The following is a 26462-nucleotide window of genomic DNA, read 5'->3' as shown; positions in this document are numbered from 1 at the left end:
CATGGCCTCACTTAAAGCACACAGTGTGAAAAGTTATAGAAGCAAATTGTAGAAATCTCCATGTTTGCTTGTTTGGACCCAGGAACCTCTGATGGAGGAGTACAGCATTGCCACTCAAGTGTGGAAACTAAGTTCATGTGACATGTGTGAGCTGGCAAGAAACAGTGTCCTCATGAGTGGATTTTCACACAAGGTAAACTAATTTAAAGCTCTCTTCATGTATTTGTGTAGCAGGGATCACATGTGTATGTATGCACTGCACATATCCACACAATCCATTGCAAGTCAAATATTGTAGTTTGATCATAAATAGTATCCTATAAGTTTTTTGTTGTGGAAACACTTTAAAAATATCTTTAATTTATTGCTCAGCGTTAAATAATGTAACATTAGGTTAGAAATACATTTTTATATAATGTGGTGCAAGACTTCAAAAAATTAAAATCATTGTGGGCGCCACTTTGGCTCAGTGGGTAAGCAGGTGATCACATGCCACAGGGCAGGAGTGAACTTGAGTCTGACCTTCTGCGTGTCCTCTCCTCTCTCCTCCCCACTTTCCTGTCCGTCTCCACTATCCAATAAAGGCAAAAATGCCAAAAAATAATGATCGTCCCACACAGACCAACTTGACAGTAATTAATAAATCTTGAAACAAATCTAAAGAAAAATGTAAAGAATTAAGAATAAATTAAAACATTCAGAGCGAGGTAGGGTGCAGGCACGATGGCCTACAGGCAAGTGGAAGTACAGTAGCTGAGCTCGACTGAGGAAACCCTGCAACAGAGCAAAACACACACACACAGAGCCACCACAAGATGGCGAAGCGCCATCACACACATACACTGAACATCAGTGTCAACTATGTATTTTCCTCTCATTCCAGGCCAAAAGCTACTGGTTGGGTCCAAATTACGCTAAGGAGGGTCCTGAGAGCAACGACATCCGGCGCACCAATGTCCCGGACATCCGCGTGGCGTACCGAAGCGAGACGCTCACCGAGGAGCTTCAGCTCATCACTCACGCTGTGCGCACGGACGAGCTGGACGCTATCGACGAGGAGGACTCTCTCACCATGGGCTCTTTCCCGGGACGGCATTGAAATCTGACAAAATGTAAAATCCCCAACCCCGTGGCCCACTCAGCATGACACTGAAGACATGTGCTGTGAGAGCAGCATAAACACCACCACAACAATTGTACAAGTATGTCAGCTGCACAGCTATGAAAAAGCCAAGAATATAGTTCTGCCAGAGCACTTAGGCTCCACTTACTTTAATGTTGCTGGGGGGGACATCCAGCCATGTGTTATTTTATTTAAAGTTTCCCCAAATGTCCATTGTTTGCAATCTGAGTCAGTTCCATGAAGGTTTGCAGGGCCTGCCATCAGGGTTTTCTGAGATTGAACAGCAGGGAAACGTGTGGTGTATTCCTGTCCTGTCCATCAGATGGTCCCTGTGGTGTTTTCTATTAATTAGTAACTTGCTTTCATAGTAGTAGCTGCAGTATTTACACTGACAACCAGCACATTTAAACCTCTCCTGTTTTGCTTAGCCTCTTCTATACTTAGTCATTCTGTTCTTTCATTTGATTACACACAAATGAAAAATTACTGATGTATTTTTGCAGGAATAACACGCTTTGATTGTTGGTGGAGGTTGGACTTACCTGCACAACAAACTTTGACGGGCATCTTGTTTAATCTATTGAATGCTGCAGCACTAAATCATAGTTGTGTGTGTCTTTCTTGGTGTGGTTTTTAATCATATACTTGCTAAATTGCACTTTCTAGAATCGTTCTTCCATGATTCAGTCAGCACAGAAAGAAAAAAACTCCACAGTCGAGAGGAGAGAAGCAGGCTGATGCAAACATTCCTTGAAGCGAATGGGACTCTTTAAGCAGCGTATGAAGCGACCTCGTCAAAAATGATGAGATGTTTGTGTGCTGAAAGAGAGACACTGTAGATTTTAATCACAGCACAGAAAATGTGGATGAGTTCTCACTTTGACCTCACTGTGACCACGAACCCCCCTCTGTATGTCTTAGGGGCCCTGATCACTCTCATTCCTTTTACTAGACAGTCACAGAGGTTTTTCCCCTTTGCATGCAATGCACTGTACATATGCACCCAGCCAAGGTTTCACAGTGCCTTTTCATTTTTAGCTTTGAGCAGTGCATGCTCTCTTTCTCACCTGCTTATTTTCCCTCAGTCGATAAACACTGAGCATATACGCGCTTCACACCGATTAGCTGAAACCACCTAGCTGCATGATCAGTGTAAAGTAGCTTTTACTTTGGCCTTTAGGAGGATCTATTACCGGTTCTGTGAGTATGTAAATGATTTTTTTTTTTTATTTGCATGTCTGCATGATTAATGGATGGCAGGAGAGAATGAGACTGATGTTTACAGCAAGCTTTAATGTAAAACATCTAAACTAATTCAGGGCTGCTGACCAGCTTTCAATCCAGAATCTGTTTTGTAATGTAGCAAGCAGGTTTGTACTCGGTTCTGTTCACCATGTACAAATTCACAAACCATGCTGGGACATGGTTAAGACATTTGCATGGTACTTGTAGCATTTTTTTTTTTACTTGCCCCAAACCTGGTCATAGCTGGTATCACTCACCTCGGGATTTTTGTATTATAACATCACACTGCCTGCTACTGGACCTCCCATCAGACTGCTAGCATACTTGTTAAACCCCAGTCGAGTAAGACTTGATGCCAAGACTAGAAGAGAAGTCAGAAAGTATCGGGCTTTATTTGAATAACCAGCTGTAAAGTATTAGGGTAGGAAAGTGTTTGCTTTAGAGGTGGTTAGGATAAAAACGGAGAATCTGTCATTTTTCAGCTATAAATCGTAGCTACACAAGTGGAGCTCTGTGGAAATGTCACTGTGGGAGTTTCTGTAAAGAGTGTATTTTTCAAAGGCAATACAAAGATGGGTAATTTTATCTAATTGATGTGAAGGTTTGACACTTCAATTTGTCTGTTTATTGCTTTTTGAATCTAAGTGGACACAGAGTGTCTGCTCTGCCTCTTTATTACTGCATTAGTCGTTATTCTTCACCTGTTTTTATTCCTGTGAACTCTCAGTATTTCAATGCAAATGTAACAGATAAAGTGTCAAAGTTGGTACTTTTTACTCTAAAGCCAAACGTCACCTCCAGCAGTGTCTGTGAACACTTTGGCCCTTGCACTTTTTCATTTGAACCAAAACACTGATGGATTTTACATCTACACTGACGTTAGCCTTTTTCTCGCTTGTTTAATATTCAGTTTTGACTACTCTGTAACATTTTGCACTGTGATTATGGGAGGTTTTTTTTTTTGATTACAGTTGGTCATGCTGCTACAGCATTTGTCATCTGAACCGACCCAAAACTTTTCCACCTGTTCGGTTTCTATCTGTTCACTTTTACATCTTGTTGTTTACTGTTTATTATGCTAATTATGTCCAACATATAGTACACCCTGCCTCACAAATCATGTCTTTTTGGAGCCCAGCAGCAGTATTCAAGACTGCAACTCACAGCAATCAACTGCTGACATACTGAAAACTACATAAAAGTCCCATTATAGTTTGCATAGTTCAAATTAATATATTACTCATATAATTAATATATTGAAGCCAACCATCAGGAAAAAAGAAAAAGCAACAACTCCTTTTACTTCAGAAGCTCACGTTTCTGGTATTGTTGTATTAAAACCAATATTTCAATATATACCGGAGATTGAGCTCAGTAAATAGTAGCACATGAGGGTCAGAGAGAAAAAACGTGAAGTCGAGTAACACTGAGTGGGAGCCAACACAGAAACACAGCATATATTCAAACATGGCGTTAACAGTTCACATGTTCGGCATCATTTACATTACTAACCTCATAGTGCTCTAAGTATTCTGATAGTCAGTGTGTGTTTGTGTTCAGCTGAGGTTTTTTTCTTTGTTTTTACAGCCATGTAACTGTAGACATTACTATTATTATCATTTTTATCATTTTTTAAATTCTGCCTGATTTTATTTCCATTAATCTGTAATCTGTAGCCTTATTGCTTGAGATGGACTGCCAGTGTTTTACAGATTCAGATGTCTCTGAGGTTCACGTGTAATGACTCGACAACAAAATAAAGCATGTTAATTCACCCAGGTTGTGTCACACTTTTATTTGCAGGTTATTCTGTGACAAATTAGACTCCAACTTTTTATTACAGAATTCAAGCGATTACTGATCTTATATTACACAAGACGACAACACGACTGTGTGTGTCTATATATGTGTGTGTGTGTGTGTGTGTGTGTGTATATATATATATATAGTTAGCATATTTAATCGATTTCAAACGAGACGTAAGTATGCACTGTAAACTCAAAGCTCAAAGTTTTCAGAGTCCGCTCATCGGTCACCAGTTTTGGTCCTCTTCTGTCCCCTTTGATGTCCCGTCACTGGTCTCACTTAACTGGAAGCCTAAAGTGTTCACAAAAGACAGAGCAGAGTTGTCTGTGCTACATGCAGCATGCTTCTATAGAAACTCCACATGGATGGAGAAGCGAGTGAAGCAGTGCTTTGTCACTTACGGCTAGCTGCGACCTGACTGCCTTTAACTGGAAGAAGACTCGGCCTCCTTCCTCAGGACACATCACCTTCAGCTCCTCTCTGGTCATGCCCAGAAGCGTAGTGCCGCTCACCACGCCGAGACAGCGTACAGTGCTGCAGGAGATAAATAACATGGATCTGTGTTTCTCACATTTTGGAAAACCTGCTTAGTGTGCAGCAGTACACACAACTGTGTCTTTATATACCTGCAGATTTATATAGCCAAGCTAAGTACCTCCCATGATTCACTAGCTTGCAGAGCTGCTTTTAGCAGCAATAACATGAAGTGATCATTTTCTGTATGACTTTTAACAGTCTCTCGTGTAATTATGGAGAACTTTTGGCCCACTCTTCTGTTAAGTTGTAGACATTTGTCCATGCACAGCTCTCTTAAAGTACCACCACAGCATTTCAGTCAGTTGCAGGTCTGGACTTTGGATCAACGCCTGTATTTTTTCACTTTCAGTGATTCTGTTGTAGATTTGCTGCTGTGCTTGGGATCATTGTTGCAGCACTCACTTTCAGCCAAACATGGTAGATGGCCTCACATTAGACTGTGGTACTCAGAGGATTTTGTGTCAGTTCAATGACTGCAACATACCTAGGGCCTGTGGCTGCCAACAAAACCTAAATCATCACCCCTCCATCAACGTGCTGTCGGGTGGTATGAGGTGTTTCTATTTTGTGCTGATATGCTGTGTTTGGTTTTCCCAAATGTGGCCAAACATTTTGATCTCATCTGTCAAAAGGTCATTGTTACAGAAGTCTTGTAGTTTGTTCTTAGTGTAGCTTAGGCGTGGCAAACACAAACCATGCAGCCACGTTCTTTTTAGAGAGAAGAGGCTTTTTCCTGGCAATCCTTCCAAACAAGCCATAGTTGTTCAGTCTTTATGCTGTCAGGAACTTTTACATTTAACATGCTGAGAGTCTGAAAAGTGTGAGTCTTGGATTTTTTGCAGTTCCTCTGCATTGCATGGTCTGACCTTGGGTTGAAAAGTCTACTCCAGGGAAGATTGGAAAATCTTGAATGTTTTTCATTTGCGAAAAATCTTTCTCACTGTAGAGTGAAAGACTGCAAATTATTTGAAAATGAGATCATTGCTTATGTCTTGGCAATGTAAACTGCCAAGACTTCAGCTTTTATAGAGTTGCTCACACTTGCTGATGATCAGTTAAGTCAGTCATGTGCATTTGATTAGCAGCACCTGGATAATACTTACTGCTTCCATAGAGATTAAGAGGGTAAAGGAGAACTCAGATTTTCACACGGTGCTTCTGCTTTTTGGATTAAATACATAATAACACAGTGCAATCGGTAGCGTTGCTGAGCGGTCTAAGATGCTGGATTAAGGCTCCAGTGTCTTTGGGGGCGTTGGTTTGAATCCCACCGCTGCCATGAATAGTTTTGGGGCTTGAGTAAGGTACCGTCTCTACACACTGCTCCCTGTGTGCTGGATTGGTAGCTGCCCACTGCTTACTGGTAGAATGGGTTAAATGCAGAGGACTAAGCAATTTCCTACAGGGTTAATAAAGTATACATTAATATGTCGTGTTTTGTTGTTCAGCTAAGGTTGTTTTTAATATTTATACTTAACAGACTGAAAAAATGAATAAATAAAGCTGAAATGTATGAAAATTGCGATAATTTTGATAATTGATAACACTAATATTAATATGAAGGAGAACAGAGATGATTGCACATGTCACAGCAGGTTGATCATCCACATCTGAGACCATTTTTACTCTTTAACTGTTTGTCCACGTTTGTCCCTCCTCCCTGATATTTCAGCTGATCTTTCTGACCCTCATGTTTCTTTTTATGCAGACACTGGATAGTAAATGCCAGAAACTAACACCAAGGTCACCCGCACAGCCAATTCATTACATTAGGGAGTGAAGAATTCTGGTTGTACTCACATTTTACTGAAGCCCTTGTCTTCGAGCCAGGCTTTCACTTCAGCAGGCTTGGACGTCTTTGTTAGGACAGGTGAGGCCACAATTTCCTTTGAAAATGGAACGATAATGTATTATTACTTTAAGTGTAAAGTAGTATTACTTTAAGTAAGTATGAAAATAAAAATGCACATACAGCTTGCTATATAGTGTAAACTATATGATTATTGGTTTTTGCTCATGTCCGTTCCTGTTTTATTTTGTAATTACTGGTCTCTTTTACACAGTTGAAAGTTTTACTTCCTGTCTTTGTTGGGCTTTCTGCTTTGTTTTACACAAGTAAACATCAAATTAGAAGGGCAAAAACACTCAGCAGTGACTCATTACAAGTAATGTTTCTTGTATTTATAGCAAATTCCCAGTTTCCTGGAGTGTGGAAGGAAACGGGAATGGGATCATTCTCATTAGCACCTGTGGCTTGGCAAAAGTCTGATCCTACACAAACATGCTTTTTATTTCTTATCATCTACGCTCGGAATAATTCAGTGTTTGTGTGTCTCTACAACACTGAGTTTAATGTGAACTGTAACGTGTTCGTGTCTGCTGAGTGGTAACCTCTTCATCAGGTTGGTGATCATTATCGCTCAGGATATTACTGGGGACAAAGCCTTCCTCCCCTCTGTCATTCCTCACTTTCCACCACTGCTTGGACTTGTCCAGCAGCTGTAGGCACAAATAAAGCAAATATGGAGGCAGTTAACAAAACAAATGCGAGTAGGGACAGAAAAATCGGATGAGTCACTTTGCTGATACCTGAACTATTTCTCCTTTTCTCACGGTGAGCTCTCTTTGGTTTCTTGAAATGAAGTCAGACTTCACACGCACTTCACTTTGCACTGAATCATTGACTCCTTTATGTGTTTGTGCGTACCGTGTAGGTTTCCAACTGGCATACATCTGTGTGGAAGAAGAAAATGGCATTGATGTGAATTTCTGTGTTATTTATTTAAGTAACTAGAAGATACTTGAATGCTTCGTTTACCTGACTGGGTGCAGGTTGCCGATCCTCCTGCCCGGTCACAGGTTTACTGGGTGCAGATTGCTGGCTCTCTTGCCTGGTTACTGGTTTACTGGGTGCAGGTTGTAGGCTCTTTGGTCTGTCCACAGATTTGGGTGCACTCCTCTGTCTGGTCAGAGGTGGAGTGGGGGGAGGTTCTGCAGTGACTTCAGGGGGCTGCCAGCCATCGAAGAACTGCGGGGTGTAGGTTGGGATGTCCTCATCATCTTCTGGCCACTGGGTACTGATAACAGTAAGAGTACATGTTTGATTGCCCTGCTGACATTTAACAGAACACTTTCTCGGCTGTAAACAAAAAGAAGTCAAAGTATAAGAGATGTCTTGTTACACCTGGGAATGTTCCAGGCATCTCCCAGAGACTGCCACAGCTCGTCCTCCTCCGTGGACGCCTCTTCACTCATGAGACGGATACACTGAGGCGTCAGCAACGGCGCAATAATGCTGGGCGGCAGAACCTCAGGACAGTGTGACACCACCTGATGAGGGCATTAACAATTAATAACAAATATAAGTCCAGTGGAATAGTGGTGTGCACAGCCCACCCTGAGCAGGTGGAAGGCTTGCTGAGATGACAGCAGAAGGTGTCTGTGCAGTTTAAAGTCCAGCCAGTGAGCAAATGAGAATCAAATCCCCAGTTAAGTTCATTCCCAGTGTTTAAACACTCATTAACAGTTCTTTATGTGACAGCATTTTTACAAAAGCCAAACGCAGAATATCAGCATGAACACCTCATAACAACTGTCAAGCACAGCGATGGAGGGGTGATGATTTGGGCTCGTTTGCAGCCACAGGACCTGGAAACCAGTCACTGAAGCAACCATGAACTGCAAAGTATTTTGAAGTCAAACATGAGGTCCTCTGTGTAACACTTCAAGCGTTCATTAAATTGGTTATAAGTAGGACCATGACCCCAAGCAGAGCAGCATATTTCAAACAGAACAGCTGTAAAAGAAAAGAATGGATGTGTTGCAACCTCCAAACTAACCCAACTGAAATGCTGTGGGGTGACCTTAAGAGAGCTGCGCATAAATAAAATGCCCACAACACTCAATTAACTGACACAACCCTGTAAAAAAGTGTGGGCCAGAATTTCATCACAGTGATGTGAGAGACTGATAAAGTCACAAAACAATTAGTGCTAAAAGTGGTTCTACAAGCTAATGAATCATGGGGTGCAGTCCTGTGAAAAAACGTCTTTTTAACTACGTTTCACAGTCAGGGTGCTTCGGTTTTGAAATGACCTGTGTGAGGAGAGTCGGCTTTGAAGAAATTACTTTTAAAACCAATTCTTTTTAGTCCTGCTTTTAAGCAGCTCTGTTACGCGTGATTTTTTAAATGTCCTTGCTATCTTTCCTCAGATTTCTTCCTCACTGCCCACTCTAGACTATCATTAATATAATAATAATAAAACATAAATGGATTAACATTTATGTTTTCTGTTATATTTGTGATCGCGCACCTGCGTGCGTGTGGGTGGGTGTATGTGTGAAGGTGGAAACAGTGCTGGGAAATTCTAAAGGTGATGCCAAAAATGTTTTTAATAGTCACTTACGAATTTTAACGAGACAAAAAAGGAGTGGACAAATTCAGGAGCACTGGGATTGTTGATCTTTCCATTGAGCTCCCCCTGTCAAAGAAAGATGTCGCACATACTGTATGTTACACAGGAACAACACACAGACCCACAGCATGATGATATTGTGTTAATGGAAAAGGGGAAACAAACCAGCAGGTTTAAGCCAAATTTAATTTTATGGAGGCATTCTTCAAATTCTTCTTGAGAGGGCATGCTGTCCATGACTGAAAAATAAAAAACAAACAATAAAGATAAATAATTAAATAAACATGCAGACATCACAGCTGCTAATATTTATTAGAATAAAATGTATTTTTATATAAATATAGAGCTTAAAGTAAAGGCAATACATTTGTTTAAATACAGATTATAGTCTTTGTAATTTTAGCCAGCCCACAGCAATCTACAGTTATGTAATGAATATAGACCAAAGCTGAAACTCAAGCTAAACTAAACTAACATCTAAAATTATATTTTTAATACTAAATTAAAAGAAAAAAATAGAGGTCCTTCCTTTTTGATAAAGTATATAGTTAGGGTTGGATCAGCAATAGACCTGCAATAGGTCTAGGCTGGAGGTTTCTTCCTGTTAAAAGGGAGCTTTTCCTTCCCACTGTCGCCATAGTGCTTACTCATAGAGGGTCCTCTGATTGTTGGGGTTTTCTCTGTTTTCTCTGTATTTTTGTGGGGTCTTTACCTTACAATATGAAGCACGTCGAGGCAACTGTTGCTGTGATTTGGTGCTACATAAATACATAAATAACACTTAATTGAATTAAACGAATTGAGTTAAACCAGGCGCTGCTGGAAGCTGTGAATTTCACACAATATGGGATTTTTTTAAGTGTGGTTTTAATTTTTGTGTAAAATGACCTTTCCCCTTTTTCTTCTTCTTCGTCTTCTTCTTCTTTGCATTTTTAGCTTCTGCTGCAGCTAATTGTCCCATGAAGATTTCGATGTCACTTAAAATATGATTCAACATATCCTGCAAGAAAGAAAAAAGCCACTGAGAAAAGAGGAATTTATTCATTTATTCTTCCCTTATCAGATGTTATTAGAGATGCTTTCTGATTTAAGCATGCAAAGAAGAAGCAAAATATACTTCTCCTAAAGAAAACTCACCACATTCCTGTCCAGCTCCGTGTATGAACGAGGTACGTCTTTACGCATGAAGGGCTCCTCATCATCCTCCTCATTTTCAGGCAGTAACATTTCAGGATCATGCAAATGGTCTTCTATACACACAACCACAAACAGATGAAAAAGAGGATGAATACGCCATCATCACACCAATAACCAGTGCATCAGTACCACCATGTATGCTGTCACAACCTTACCATAGTCAGGCTCACTCCACTGCCACGCTGGTTCAGCTGCAGGCTCTGGCTCTCTGGGTTTAGGGATTACTGCAGGTTTCACTCCTTCATTTCTGATTTTTTTAAAAAAAGGTGAGATACAGTTTCACGAAGAAAACTTTAATAAAGATTAAAGTGTATGGACGCAGAAATTTTACAGTACTTGATGCCTGAATTCTGTCCCTGGCGTGCCAGTGCTAGTGAGAGATGTTTTTCAACATAGTCGGCCTGTAAGAAAACAGAAGAAAGAATTAGAAAATCACTTGCCCTTTGCTTTCGCTTGATATGAGTCATGATGGCAGCCATCTCGGCCGGTTTGCCCTCACCCTGACATCATCACACTGGAACATGAAGACAGTGTGGTTGCGTTTTTTCCTGGCCTGGACTGACACTGTGAGCAGAGAGTTAAACACCCCGGCGTTCAGCACAGCGTTGAACTCCTGGATGTCACTGAGAGGCATCGACTCCAGCTCGTCCTGAAAAAGCACAATAACAAGTACAAAGTTCATCACAAAGGATGTTGTGTTGTTGATTCACATGTTTTTATAGCTTCTATCATTGCAGGAGAAAAGCTTGAACATCATTAAACAGTACTGTGAAAACCTCTGGAGTCACAGCTCGTGTTTTTATGTTTTGCTAGAGAAACTGAAAATAGGTAAACGAATGTATTAAAATGTTTAAAAAAATAAACTGATATAGAGTACAAAAGCCAAAAACAAAGTCTGCATGATTCTAATGAACTTGAAAATGAATATTTCACATGACCACATTTATTCTTCAACACAGTCTGAACTCTCTTTGTTTTCCTTTGGGGGGGGTTTTCAGTAATCTTCAGGAATAGTTCTCCATGAGTCACATTCAAAGCTCTTCTTTGGATGTTTCTGCCTTTTGTTCTGTTCTCTGTCAAAATAATCCCACACTGCTTCAATAATGTTGATGTTTGGGCTCTAGGCAGGCCAATCAATGACTGATAATGATCCGCAGTGAGTTTCTTATCCAGGTATGTTTTTACTTTATTGGTTAGTGTGTCCTAATAAGTAAATAAATCCTAATAAATAAATAAGGTTTTAAAGGGTTTTAAGGTGAAATGCTACTGGCAAATGTGCATTTTCCTCTTCCTGACATACACGTGGTTGCCTCTCCATGTTATTAGCCCTACCCAGAACTTTCAACCCGCCTGTATGACACATGACAGCGGGTCTGCATTTTACTATACTTTTGATATCAGACATTTATGCAAATTGGCACAAATTTAATGAGATGATAACTCATCCAATTAACTCATTCCAGTTTAAATAGACTTTTTGTAAGCTGCGCTGTGGTTGTTACCTTGTTTTCAATGTCTGTGAGCATCATTTTGGTGCCTTGCACCTCCAATTGCATGTTCTGACCCCACACATGACCCATCTCCTCCAGCAGGTTCAAACGGTCCACACAGTCTGTGATGTTTTTCAGGTCCTTCCCGTCCAGGTCACAGGTGAACAGGTGCTGTGACACAGAAGGATTAAAACAGAAGTTTGACACTATCCACAGACAGGTACATTTGGATGTATAATAGAAAATGTTCTACTCCACCTCCACCCTGCACTGAAAGTTGCCCATCATCTTGTTTATTGATGCTGCATACTCCTGCCTCTGCACTGCTGAAACACAAAGCAGGTCTTTATGTTCTTTCACAAATACAATTAAAGGTGGAAGCATAATAATAATAATAATAATAATAATAACAACAACAACTGACAATTGAAATATTTAGGATGGAAAGGCAGCAATGACATAGTCAAATGATCAGTTGCATAAGATCATAAAAGAAATAAATATCCAATAAGATAAATCAAAGTTATATATATGAAATTAAAACCTATTAGTACGTTTAACAGCAATGTTTACTTACAGTAAATTGATTTTGCACTTGGCCTCGACATATTTGAGAGCCGTGATGGCGCTTCATCCATCGTGGAATAACCACTGTCACAGAAAAACAAAAACCCAAATATAAACCTTTGAACCTTTGAATAAAATAAATGAATAAAGCAATCAGCCAATTGATTGTTGCCCAGATAAAAAATTGCCAGAATACATACTTGGACTGGAGGGAGTCTGCATAGCTGCTGGTATCACAGCCAAAGGGGCTGTTATTCCTGAACATACTGACTGGACTCACCTGGAATATCACATGAATCATACACACGTCATACGTGAGTGGACTCACCCACCTGTATCTGAAATAAACCCATAAATCTTCCACTTTTACAGGTTTATTGTGTTAAGTCCGAGCTAATTAGAGGAATGAAAATGAAATTAAAACGCAAAGAATTATAAACGCATCAAGAAATCAATCTTGTGGTAACACAGAAATGTGGTCAGTTACATCACAACTGCACACCTGCAGTGACACATGACCAAACACACTGAACACAACACACAAATATGATACAAATAAAACACTGTGCACTGTACATCCAACATCTATCTATCTATCTATCTATCTATCTATCTACACATCAAAATAATTAAGGGAACACTTAAATCAGATCTTGATTAATGACATATGAAGAATACATGAGGTTCAAATCCTGACTGACATGTGATGCGTAGTTGGTGGAAAAGTGGCGTAATGACAGTCAGTGGAAACCAAAATCATTAACCCTTTAAAAGTTTGGATTCAAAACCACACCACGAATTCATTTTAAATAGTTATTCAAGTTTTCCCTTATTCTTTAAATTTTATTTTGAAAAGCACGTTTTTAAATTATGTTGATAGCCGTGAATAAAGAGAAGAACTAAGTCCAACCTTTCAGCAAGCCTTCGCCGTACATCGTTCAGACAAACAATAAAAGCATATTCAGTGTATTGCTGATATTGTCACCAATTCTTACCTTTTGTTGTTAGTTCCTTATGCGTTGTTTTTGCTTCCAGTCAAACTCTGCTCATGTTTGAAACCCGCACTTTGTCGATGTACGGCTTAGACTTCCTCATCAGAGAGAAGGACAAAGTCCGGATCTGTGGAAGAGCCACCTGGATGAGGGCGTGAGATCTTTAGTGGTATCCCGTTTGAGCAAAGGTTACCAGATATCGTGGAAATCACCCTCCCATCAATAAATGCTACAAAGAAAACTTGATCAGCATTTTGCATTCTTTCCATTTGTAAATATTAAGATAAGAGGACACCACTTAATTTATTATTCTTCCATATCTGTTCAATAGTCTGCTGTTATGTAATCTGTATATCTGTTGTATTCTCTATGCATAAATACATTTGGGGCTAAAGCTAAATGGGTACAAGTGAAACAAGGTTAAAAGAGAGAGACAGAAGGAAATCTTAATACCGTTGTAGCACTTAAAGTCTCCCTTTTACGTCTCCTTCCTTTAGCTTTAAATGCCCTGTTATAAATGTTCAAAAAGGATTATGACACCATCTACCTGACTTGTTGGTTTTTATGTCCTCTTAGCAGATATCACAAAGCCAAACATTAACCAGACACAGCGTGTCACAGCGTCCAGTGTGAATGTATTTAGCTCAAATGATCTATGAAAACTTTACCAGATTGAGAATAATTTGTTCACCACATTTGCTTTGATTGCTTCTATACGACTGAGCTCATCCTTCCAGAAAGTAAACCGAGGAGCCTGCAGAAATCCTGCCTGCTGAACAGCAGGAAGTGGCTACTGTACCATGTCATTATTTTGGGATGGTTGTACTATAAACAATGTCTCGTTAAAGTTTTGCTACTTCGTATCACCATTTTGCTGTATTTAAGAGGGAACTTTGCTCATTCAAGCCGCTGTAACTGGCAGAAGCTTTGCAGATTAAGATCTTCAAATCCAAAAATATGACAAATCATAAAAGCATGACGTTACACACCAGATTAAATGTATAAAAACCTGATAAAAATGAGCTTTTTTGTCACTACCCAAAGCGGCAATATTATTCAAAAGTGTAATACCTTAAGAAAATGTTGAGAAAAGTCTTGAGTCATCCCTCATTTCCTTAGTTTTTATTTCCAAGGAGCCAGAACTTTTTTATAAGTGGTTTTGAGTGATAGTTCTCCAGGCTTTCTGGCGGTCTATCAAAGTTTTTCTTTAGAATTGGCTACTTTTTCACTCACTTTCAGTTCAGTCCTTGTTTGTGACCATTATCAGAAGAATGTTTTTGCAACGCTAATTAAGAATGACCTATGAGTCATTCAAACATTAAAAAGGCTCCTGAGTCAAGGGATGAATCGGTGTTGGGTCTACACATAACAGACAACTTGGCAAAAGACCCGATTGTGTCTTTAGGCACTTTGTTATGAACAGCCTGAGACAAAAACATATAATTCTTTCCTAGAGGTGCTGTTTGCCCTTAGGCAAGGCAGATAACTGCTTAGAACCTCAGGCCAGTGAAGTGCCTCCAAGTGCTGACAGACTTCAAACAACAAAAATGGCATTAAAAAAGCAGACCCGGATGAAAAATGCTGAGTGGGTCACAATTGGTCAGGGATTGGAGCTAAACATTATTGAAGCAATGTGGGATCCTGCTGACAGAGAACAGAACAAAAGGCTATCAACATCCAAATAAGAGCTTTGAATGTCCTTCAAAAAGCCTGGAGAACTATTCCTGAAGACTACTCAAAGAAATGACAGGAAATCTTGACTAAGAGAGTTCAAACGGTGCTGAAGAATAGAGGTGGTCAAACCAAATATTAACTTTCAAGCTCATTCCAATTGTTTAGACTTTAGTTTTTCCTTCTATGCTGTATTTCTATGTATAATTGCACGTTTCAATAAATCTATTTCCCATCTTCATCACAAAATATGAAGATCCCTGACTCAGCTGCAGAGGAGGGGTGGTGCAGTGAGCTCAAGGCGCGGTGCCAGAGAGGTTGGAGGGACAGGTGGATGTGATTGTGCTGATGAGGATTTCCCTTTTTTAGTGATGTTGGAGAGCAGAGGGCAGGAGAGAGCACAGCTGACTGGAAAGTTGGCTGCCATGTGTGCCAAGCCAGGAGTGTGCAATAAAAGCTAAACAAAACTGAAAGACGGTGTGTTGGGTCGGAATCATTTACAGTGCGTAGTTTAACACAATGCAGGGGACTATATATAATAAAATCTCTTGTATTAAAAAGATTCAAATAGGGATGTGTCCAGGAAAGAAAGGATTTTAAAGCAAACATGCTTCTCTTTCTTTGTCTGTTAGACAGACATAAAAATAATTTGATGAGCAAGTCATTTATTTTGTATGATTTTTAGTTGAACGCTTTTTTTCTGACGAATATCAACATTTTCTCAGTCGAAGAAATAAAAAAATGAGCGCTGGAAATTGACCACCTCCAAAATAAAGAGGATACACTGATCAGAGGCTCTGGATGGAGGAACAGATGTTTGTCAGATTAACAGTTTAATTCATCACTGTCACATAGATTTGTGATACATTAAATTTTACATAATTTTTTAAAGGTTTCTAGGTGTAAGTGACTCAACAGACACACGTTCAGTGCCTGCTCTGTGACTTTAACACTACAGTATGTTGTGCTGATCTCATGCTTGCTGTTGTTTAACTAAACCACTGGAGGTCAGCTGTGTTTCATTGAGCACATTTATCATTTCTGGGGAGCTGATTTGCAATTAACTCAAATATCTCTCAACCTCCAGAATCAACAGCAAAAATAAAAGTTTTAACAAAGTCTGTTTTTTTATGAGCAGACATTCACATACCAGCCAGTTCACTGGAGACGCCTGTTCATCTTCTTGTTAACATTAACATGTAATCAGCACATCACATGGCGGACACCCCATGCAATGAGATATGTACACATGATCACGATAACATGCTGAAGTTCACACTGAATATCAGAATAGGTTGAAAAAGGTGATTTAATAGATATGTATGTATATACTGTGAACACTATACAGATGAAATCTGAAAAATTTGAATATCATGCAAAAGTTCATTTATTTCAGTAACTCAAGTTAAAAGGTGAAAAAAAAAAAATGATATCGATTGGCAAAGAGAGATATTTCAAGCCTTTATTTGTTATGATTTTGATGACTATGGCTTACAGCTTGAACCATCATTGACACTCTCCATAAGAAGGGAAAGCCCCAAAAGGTAACTGCAAAAGAAGCTGGATGTTTCCAAAGTGCTGTATCAAAGCACATTAATAGAAAGTTATGTGGAAGGGAAAAATGTGGAGGGAAAAGTGTGGAAGAACTGAACAACAAATATCAAAAGCATCTTACCTGGGCTAAAGAAAAAAAGAACTGGTCTGTTGCTCAGTGGTCCAAAGCCCTCTTTTCTGATGAGAGCAAATTTTGCATCTCATTTGGAAACCAAGGTCACAGAGTCTGGAAGAAGAATGGAGAGTCCAGTGTGTATTTTCCAGTCTGTGTTGATTTGGGGAGCCCTGTCATCTGGCTGGTGCTGATCCACTGTGATTATTAAGTCCAGAGTCAACGCAGCCGTCTACCAGGACATTTTGCAGTACTTCATGCTTCCTTCTGCAGACGAGCTTTATGGAGATGCTGACTTAATTTTCCACCAGGACTTGGCACCTGCCCAGACTGCCAAAAGTACCAAAACCTGGTTCAATGACCATTGGATTACTGTGCTTGATTGGCCAGCAAACTCATCTGACCTGAACCCTATAGGGGCACTGCCAAGAGAAAGATGAGAGACATGAGACCGAACAATGCAGAAGAGCTGACGGCCGCTATTGAAGCATCCTGGTCTTCCATAACACCTCAGCAGTACAACAGGCTGATAGCATCCATGCCATGCTGCATTGATGCAGTAATTCATGCAAAAGGGGCCCAAGCAAAGTACTGAGTACATATGCATGACCTCTTCAGAGGTCTGTGAGGATCTATGCTCACTGTACTCACAGTCCACAGATCCAAATCCAACAAAGCACGGTTGGATGTGACAGAGCAGGAGATCCATATCGTTGATGTGCAGCTGACACATCTGCAGCAGCTGAGTGATGACATCATGTAACTAATGAAGTGCATTTTACTCTTATGGCTCAAAGATGAGCATAATTTGTATTTTTGAAAGGATTTCACACAAATTCACAGTCACGCTTTTATTGATAAAATAAACATGCGATCACAGGCTAAATACAGTTACGTTCAACAAGCCATAAAACAATTCAGACCCAAAGTGCAGCAGCAGCATCCATTTCAGAACAAACCCATTACTCAGTATTGTTTAGTACAATGAAACAAAAGATATGGAAACTATCCTATAAGAGTAAATAGAAAAATCAAAGATAAACTATGGGCCAGCTGACCACGAAACTCATACATACAAAAAAAAACAAAAAAAAAAAAGATTTTTTTCCACACCGATCTCAAGTAGCTGGGCACCACTGAACTGTGTAGTCATGCATGAACTGTAGAAAAATCTATTAATCCAAACTTTAAGTCACATTTATCTATTTTTCCAAAATCTATAAATCTCGTGCTAAACACGTAGCTTCAAAATATTTAAACTGAAAACCATAAAAAGCATTCTGCCCCTCATGAATGGCAGGCTCTAGGACCCTTTCAGGATAAATAAGGCACAGCGTGATATCTGTAACTCATTAACTCTGTTAAATGTTGCCTTGCAACAAGCAGGACTTTGGCCAGTGAAGCCACAGCATCGGTCTATGGTTTCTGCAGATATTGAGTAATGCAGGCTTCAAGGCACAACTTTTATATAGAGAAAAGCACAAACACGGCACATTTATACTAGAGAAAATTTGAAAAGGGTATAAATCCTACAGTATTGAGTACACTTCTGAATATGATTGTAAGCAGTTCCCTGCTTACAGTAGGTAACCGTCAGATGAAGTGTAGTGTAGATAAACACCGATGAGACAACATTAAAACCACTGACAGCTGATGTGAATAACATCATTGCTACAATGCAACAGTCTGCTGGGAATCATTCAGCCCGTTCATCTTACTTTGACGTGTACCTCCCCCCTAAAGGTTGTTCTATACACAATACTACATTACTTTGGCAATGACTCAGTGGAAAGTGCTTAAAAACCACTCGAGTAACTTTAAAGAGCCCATGGAGTTGACACAGGACACAAAGAACGCAGTTCCAACATCCCAGGACACACCCAGACATCGCCTGTACATTTCCCAACGAGCAAGAGCTGTTTACGTGGCACAACAGAGACCTACACTGTACATAAGGCATGTGGTTTTAATGTTGTGGCTGATCGGTGATTATTAGTTCACAAGTTTACGTGTTTCACTGAGTCTGCAGTGCCGGGGGGATGTTCAGGGCTGAGCCAGGCGGCAACGCCCAGTTTTCTGGGCCCTGGTGGGTCTGTAGCAGGCAGTAAAGCTGCTTTAGGTGGGTCACAATGTTATCCTTAATGTCTGGGATGGAAATCTGGAGGCGGATGCTGCCGCTGTCAAGTGATCGCGTGTTGTCGCTAGAAAACATCTCGCTTATCATTCGGGCCACCACTGGAATGACCTGCAGGGTGAAAGAGGGCCGTTAAGTGTTGGGAAAAGACACGTCGCAATCTTATTTGTTTAAAAATTCCAAGATAAAACACTTATCATCTTTGGTTTCTTAGATTCTTTAAACTTTTGGCTGTCATTTTTTAAGACTTAGTGACATTTTACAGGCAAAAAGACTCAAAAATTATTTCTGCGTGCTGCGATGACACGACTCCATCGTCCTTTGATGACCATTAAATTATGTTACACATTTCTTTACCTGGACCATGATAAGTTTCCTCTCCTTGGGTCTTCCATCTGGCCACTCCTCCCCGAAACACAGATTGATCTCATAGTCAGGAGTGCTTGGTGCTTGGCCACGCTGTTGAGCTATCACACCTGCACAGCAAACAAAAAATATATATTTATAAAAAAAATGCTTTTCCACAGGTACTCAAACTCATTTTACATTGCAGGCCACATGCAGCCCACCTTGATCTTAAGGCATGGGCCAAACCGCTGAAACTCCCATTTTTGTCAGTGTAAAGATGTTTAACTACACATTGTATCTCATTTATTAAAAAGAAGTGACATTAATACATACCAGCGAGAAAAGACTCAAGACAGAACAGTTTGACCTTCCTCTGCCGCTCTATGAGATTCGGAGCAGCTGGATTTGGAGCGCAGGGGCCAGACCAGTACACCTTGCACTGACAGAGACGGACTGCGTAGATATCGTGGCCACTGACCTCCAGGATCAGACCTCTGTCCATCACGTCCAGAAGGCGGTTAGTGAAGACCCTCTGCTTGTCATTGGTGATGTGCTCCGTGGTCGGAAAGCGTAGCTGTTCCAGGTTCACTGGGCCGAACAGCTCTTCCTGATTGACCATGGGCCCGAGGTCTCCGTAGAACAGCCTGCAGCCTAGCGGGTTGCTGACTGTCGCTGTAGGACACATCTCCTTCCCTCTGTAAAGAAACTGCACCTCCAGGTCTGTCACTGGGTCAGAGATGAAGGTGGAAGCGTGTTAAAAAGGAAAATGCAATAAAACTATATTTTAGGTAAAAACAGAAAAAGAACTAAGCTTAATTTTTGAAAAAGGAGAGGTCACAGAGAAGCAGAAACTTCAATTTTACGACCATGGTGCACATACTGGACACATATTCTCAATTAATTAATAAACAAAAAAACAAAAACAGGAATAGTGACATCTTCAAGCTTAAAGCAGAGGAGTTGAAACTATCTTTTATAAAACCAGCAAGTATTGCTGTCTAGAGAAGACTTGAGGTTTTCTGATGTTATATTTTCCTAATTTAAACCAATCAAATGTCATGAAGTTCAACTGCACTTGGAGAGCTACAGCAGGTATCCCCTACACCTCAGCCTGCCACAACAAAAAGCTCAAATTGTTATTTTAAGTTGAAGTCTGCCAAGCAAGCAGGTGCAAGACTCGTGTCTTAGCAACAGTTCACACTCACTTGGAAGGGAACTGATCCACATTTCGGGAGAGGCAAACAAGCCGTCGGGCAGGGGAGGGGGCTGCAAAGACGGATCGGGCAGAGTAACTGGGGGCATGTCGTGTGTTGTTTGCTGCATCTCCACATCCACGGGCTCCTCTTTAGGCCAGGGTTTAACAGGCTCCTCTTTGGGCCAGACCTCGTTTGATGGGGGACAGCTGGGAGGCTGCATGGATGACTCAGAACCCATCGGAGACCACATAATGAGAGGAGAGGGGGTGCCTACACGAAGAAAATAATTCATTTACTGTTAATAAGCAATCAAACTGGACATTGCAGAAACAGGTGTAATGTTTTTAGACAAAGCCATTCACCATTAGATGGGTATGGAGGCAGAGACTCTGGAGTATCTGGAATATCTTCCTCAAGACCATCATCATCCCCGGGTGTCCAGGGGCCAGCATCTGAAGAGCCTGCGGAGTGAGGGAGGTGGCAAATACTGCAAAATTAAAATTGAACGAAGAAAGACGAGAGCGAGCCGCATTAAAGAGCTCTCATTTACCGTGGTTGCTGAGGGGCTGGGGGATGTCACAGACATCATATATCTTCCAAGGATTCATAGGGATCTCTTTGGTGCCGTCATAGACGAGGTTGAATTCTCGGCTTTTGTTCAGGGCACATCGAAGCTGAGCTTTCCACTTTGCAGGATCAGGTTCGTCAACTCCCTCCTGGAACTTTCCGGTCTCCACAGCCCATGCCTGGGGGAATATTTAGACCAAATGAAGGGATCAGCATCACACAGTTATTTTTATTTCTATTTATGCACAGTATGCACTCACTTTAAAAAAATAAATAAAACCAGTGTTCTTTATTTACTGAGTGGTGCTGGGTCAGCATGTTTGTCAGGAAACAGCTGTATAATGTATTCACAGCTATGTAAGAATGAAAAGACTCAAGCCCAGAGGCTCAATTTTTCACAAGGTACAAACACCTCGTCACAACAAAGTTTATGCCGATCAAATTCTGTTTTCTTTTCTTTAAAAAAAGTTTACTTATTTATTTTATTTTATCAAAGAAAAGAAAACAACCTCATGAGCCACAACCTTTTCCTTATATGCCTCTCCTGTTTAATTTGGTAGGTTTACAGAAGAATGATAAAATAAAACACCTACATAAAATTTCATTCAACAGAACCCAGAAAAACCAAATATAACTGGGCTGCAAAGCCAGACGTTTTATTAAAAGTCCTACTTAATAATAATAATAATAATAATAATAATAATAATAATATTATTATTATTATTATTATTATTATTATTATTATTATTAGAGGGTATTTTTTAAAAGGGTATTAAACAGGAATGAATTAGCATAACCCCTGCTTAAACCTCCTCACTGTCTCTGCAGAAGTACAAGTTCTGATCATGTATAAGGAATAAAGTCACACACACAGGCAGACACCCCTCTTTTAGTGAGTCTTTACCTTAAAGATGGTGTCCTCATCCTCGTGCTGGGGTGTGTGCCGTGTGGCGTGTTTCCATGGGATCCTGAAGCGCATGTTCTCACGGTCAAGCCACGTCAATCCTGGGTATCGCCCGCTTTCCACCTGCGCGACCAGCCAGGGCTTCAAGCGGACACGCCGAGGGGTGACTGCCATCCTCACTGCCGAGAAAACCCAAGTGAAATCAGTCCACCGTCAGAAGTCTTAATAACCCCCCCATATCCCCCCATGATCTTTAGTGCACCCCACGGCAAACTACGCTGCAGCACTTATCAGGGGGAAACAAACATTTTAGAGCTGCTGGACTTCAGCTCTGGCAGACGGAGCGACTTTTCAGTTGTTTGCCAGGTTACTTACAGACTAGGCCTCGTATGACGATTTTGCACGGTGTGTTTAAATAATATGTGAAGTGCAGTATCTGTGTGTCAGTCCAATCCAGTCCAAAAATCAAACACCCGACGCAAGCAAACACGAAAACAAAAGACGACACATACCTGTGGGCAAAGCAGGAAGTTGGATTTCTAGTCGGCCTGTTAACCAGCAGCTGGAAATAACACCGCTTCGGTGGGTCTAAACTCCCCACCAATCTCCCCTCGAAGCGAACTCACCGATTACCGGTTCGACGAAAGGCGACTAATAACAACGACAGGCGGAGAGCTGGAGCTCAGAATGGCTGATGTTCCTCACTCCTTTGGTCCTTCCCTTTCCACACCGAAACTCAGGTAGGAGTGTGACGTCACACCGGCGGCACACCTTTTCTGAGCAGCTGGGTGATCGTTTTTCACCAAGCATGTGGACAGGGCACTTTATTTTTCCACGAATATCTCAGCTGATCTCGGCGAGAACGACATTTTTTATTTTTGTCCTTTAGGAATTTATTTGATCAGATTCGTAATTTGGATACTCTACATTCCTTTTGATATTTATTTATAATATATCCATAAATAAATATAACGAGATACACCGTGCTTTTTGGGACAATTAATATTAAGAGCTTTTTTGGCGGGGGGGTAAAGCTGGCCTTTTTGAGAACACTTAAACTAATTGTGTCCTGTCAGCTTTACATGCTTATTTTTTATACTCACACACTTGCTTTGTTTAGCTAAGAAAAGCGCGACCGGTGTGACATGACTCAGCTGGCAGGAAAAGGAGGCGTTTCGACGAAAAAAACAAAACAAAACAATGCACACAATGAGTTTGCTCCAGACAAGTGGACGGTTGATGATGATCCTATCACCATTAGGAACCAAAAACAGGCCGACAATATCAAACCACTCCCTGAAACCGCTCATGGACTGCAGAAAGCGTGTCACTTGGCCTGCTTTTGTGATTTTTCCCGGTGTTGGCACAGCATACATCATGTGCTTGTTGCTTCCTGTGTGATGCTAATTGTGGGGTTTTCTTGGTTTTCTTTTGCTTGGGGCGATAGGGTCAGTTTACTGCCAACTGCCTGCAGTATCACCACGATCTGTCTGATCCAGTTCGGTTAACAGATGTTTCCAGTTTCTCCCAACATAAATGTGACCTTAGGGGCTGCAAAGGGTTTAATAGATGATTTAACAGATAAAATAGTGGGAGGCACTCCAAGAACTGAGATACAAGAAAAAGTCATGCGCAATCACTCATTTCTTTATATGTAGAAGTGGAAATTGGGAATAGATGCAGCAATGTGTTGAAACATATTCCGGCAGACACGGGAATACAGTTTACTGATGTAAGTAGGTGCTTTGCCATTCAAAGCCCAGAAGATCATTGTCAGAACTTGGAATTGAATTCTAAATTGTACCTTTAGCTACTTAGTTGCTAGCAGCCTGCTGCAAAAACACATAATTTGTTCCAATTTCTTTAGTTGAATCTATAAAAAATGCCAACAATAAAAAAACAACAACTATCTACATCAGATGAACAGTACCTGAAAGTCATGTCCACAAGAAATAAGTAAAAAAAAAAAAAAAAAGACATGACACAGGACCTGAGGGATGAATTTGACTCTTCAGTTGATCCGTCTCCTGTTCACTGAAATCCAAATTACACAAGAACTGGAATTCAGTGAAAGTCAGTGGCAACAGCTGTTATGATGTGAGGAATCCAAATTTGAAATTCTTGGTTCAAATCATGTTGAGTGTGGGTATGGTGGATGTTAGGAGAGAGGTACAACAGTTCTGAAGACTAGTTAAAAATTACAAAACAGCTTGCGTAAGAGAGGGTGTTCATACGAAAATCATCATGCCAAATACTGACTTCCAAGCTTCAGAGAACTGTCCAAATTCATTTTTGCCTTAGATACTGTTTTTCCAATGTATGTTTGCACATGTTTCAATGAAATGCTGCATTTTTCTGCATGCCATGTCGGATAATAGATTTAACAAAAACACTGGCCCGAGTATGTGTGAGTAAAATGCAATGGAAATATATTAAATAAAATGTTTATTCATTCACATAAATAATCATTAAGGACATCGTGCTTGGTATAAACTGAATGTATACCAATCAAGTATTTCATTCTACTGGATTCCATTAAAATGAACATTTAAAAACTGTTCAAAATTACATGGAAAAGTTGCATGTAATTACTGCAAATTAGATAAAGTCAGCATTTTGGATTCACATGATGAAACTACTTTAACTGACAAACTGTAAGTTAACGTCTACTTAAATATTGTTACCTGCCCAACCTTCTGTCCACCAATTAAGACCAAACTATGATCTCTTTTACATCTAGTATCAAAACAATTTCTTCAGTTTCACTAACATTTAGCATTAGGTTATGGCTCTCACACATTGCACCATCCCTTCTACCTCTGATGTGTCAAACAATACTGCCAAGTTTGTAATGCATAATAAACACTGGATAGAAGTCATACAGGAATTGGCAGACATTGAATCTGAAGACTGAAATGGTGTCCCACTAAAGCAATTTTCCCAGCCTCTACGGCTTAAAACAGTGGTATCAGTAGATAGCTTATACACACAAAAATTCACTTTCAGATCATTTGTTTTGATTTTTCTTGGATTCTTGAACAATGTGTCTCATGTCCAAACACTCCCTCATATAAATAAATAAATAAATAAATAAATAATTTTTTTTAAAAGTCTGAACTAAAATCTAAGAATGGACAGTAATATGAAGCACTTTGAGCATGCTGCAGACCTTCTGGGCAGTATTTACTTTTGTATTTTTTATATTTGAAAATATTACTTTTAACTGTTGACTTATGATGAGTGGAAGAGGATTGATGGATGATGTATAGCACACATGTAGCATTCAATTCATTTTTTAGTAAAATTCATTTAAAGGTTTGTAACAAAAATATCATGTGAAAAAAGATTTTGATCACAAGTTTATTTTGGGGTTTTTTTTTTAATACAATACTTTACTTTTCTTATTGTAAACAGTTATAACCTGTTACTGTAATCTAAATAACAAGCCACAATAAAGTAATGTGATATTTAGTATCCCAATATTTTATTATCTGTAAGCCTGTATGTTGCCAATGCAAACAATGGCAATAAGAAATGAATTAATTCTATGTCCCGTTATTAGCACTTTGCCCTTCAGATCAATCTATTGACCTTGAAGGAGAGGTCAAAGGTTAAATATGACAGGATATTTTAAATCTTTCAACATGTTAACACTACACACCACACTTATAAGTCTTTGGGTACACTTTGGCTCGCATACACCTCAGTGTTAATTGTTTACATGACTCCACTCTCCTACAAGGTTTTATCAGAATTCATTCACAACTCTTCAAGCTCTAAAGTTCACAGACAAAATTATGGCACGCACTCACAAACGGTTGCAAAAACATAACCTGCTTGGCTCAGTTAATAACAATCTAGTAGTAAAATAGTGCAGCTATCGGTTTCTCTGTGTACTCTTTTTGCTTCATGAAGATATCACCACAACCTGGTATGCAGTCGCTGCGGTTGTGACATTTTGTTTCATTTCACACATCGGTCATGTTGTCTTCTTCTGACTTCCTGGAATTACGGTGAATAAATATGACACAGGAGATCCGGGTTAACAAGTGACTCAAACTGACTGCTTCATTGTTACATTTGTCAACCAGCAGGTGTCAGCTTAGTGTCAGTTATCACTGCTTTATATAATTCTCCCTCTGTAAGCATTATTGAGCTTTTTGGTTGTTATTGACAGGAAGTATTATTTATCAAAAGGGTATGGATTTATGCAACTCTTTATGTTTACTCAAAGCTAATACATTCCTCCTTCTTTCCCTTTTTTCTTCAATATGTCTGCGCTAAAAAAAAGCAAAATAATTGTAACATCAAAGCTGAAACATTTAATCATGGTTCACGTGAAAAATCACCGGATCACAAATCGCTCATAAATAATCGGAACAAATTAGCAAAATATCCAGAAGTTGTTGAGATAGTTCAGTTTGGAAGAGGCGATGTAATTTCTACTCGAATGGTTGAAAGAGTGAAAAACTTCATATAATTTTATGTTGATAAAACAGCAGCATAAACTATAAATCAGGACTGAGTACGCGTGGATAATCTTCTTCCTCAGGTTGTAGTCCTGTCACTGTCCCACAGGTGAAATCAGGGCCACAGCTGGCCTG

The 26462-nt window shown here is 40.0% G+C and overlaps 3 protein-coding genes across 6 annotated transcripts in view; 1 reads left to right on the top strand and 2 right to left on the bottom strand.

Annotated features, from left to right (window-relative positions):
* ampd2a (adenosine monophosphate deaminase 2a) overlaps nt 1–4146 on the top strand; it is a 33117-nt gene extending 28971 nt beyond the window's left edge. For all 4 annotated transcript variants that reach the window (XM_084928430.1, XM_084928429.1, XM_084928431.1 and 1 more), the window contains 2 exons: nt 83–193; nt 884–4146. In XM_084928430.1, coding sequence (XP_084784556.1) covers nt 83–193; nt 884–1099 — 327 coding nt within the window. In that variant the 3' untranslated portion in view covers nt 1100–4146. The remainder of the gene's footprint in view (nt 1–82; nt 194–883) is intronic.
* Nucleotides 4147–4335: 189 nt separating this feature from the next.
* Nucleotides 4336–12681, bottom strand: eps8l3a (EPS8 signaling adaptor L3a). Its single transcript, XM_084928434.1, has 18 exons — nt 12581–12681; nt 12391–12464; nt 12072–12136; nt 11826–11984; nt 10823–10972; nt 10660–10724; nt 10479–10570; nt 10264–10376; nt 10015–10126; nt 9292–9365; nt 9118–9192; nt 7896–8041; nt 7530–7788; nt 7301–7444; nt 7103–7210; nt 6512–6597; nt 4576–4708; nt 4336–4465 (listed from the first exon to the last, which is right to left on the bottom strand). Exons 1-18 carry the CDS (start codon nt 12679–12681, stop codon nt 4454–4456), a joined length of 1968 nt encoding a protein of 655 aa, XP_084784560.1. The 3' UTR covers nt 4336–4453.
* Nucleotides 12682–17545: 4864 nt separating this feature from the next.
* Nucleotides 17546–22605, bottom strand: irf6 (interferon regulatory factor 6). The gene is made up of 8 exons (XM_084928428.1): nt 22371–22605; nt 21859–22037; nt 20938–21133; nt 20750–20848; nt 20397–20657; nt 19525–19917; nt 19201–19319; nt 17546–18954 (listed from the first exon to the last, which is right to left on the bottom strand). The coding sequence occupies exons 2-8, from the start codon at nt 22030–22032 to the stop codon at nt 18724–18726; spliced, it is 1473 nt and encodes a 490-aa protein (XP_084784554.1). The 5' UTR covers nt 22033–22037; nt 22371–22605; the 3' UTR covers nt 17546–18723.
* Nucleotides 22606–26462: the final 3857 nt, after the last annotated feature.

This window comes from Perissodus microlepis, chromosome 5, assembly GCF_051167445.1.
Source record: "Perissodus microlepis isolate ML-2025 ecotype Zambia chromosome 5, ASM5116744v1, whole genome shotgun sequence".
NCBI lineage: Eukaryota > Metazoa > Chordata > Actinopteri > Cichliformes > Cichlidae > Perissodus > Perissodus microlepis.
Note: the sequence above shows the minus strand (reverse complement) of the source record. Positions and strands in the feature narration are given on the sequence as shown.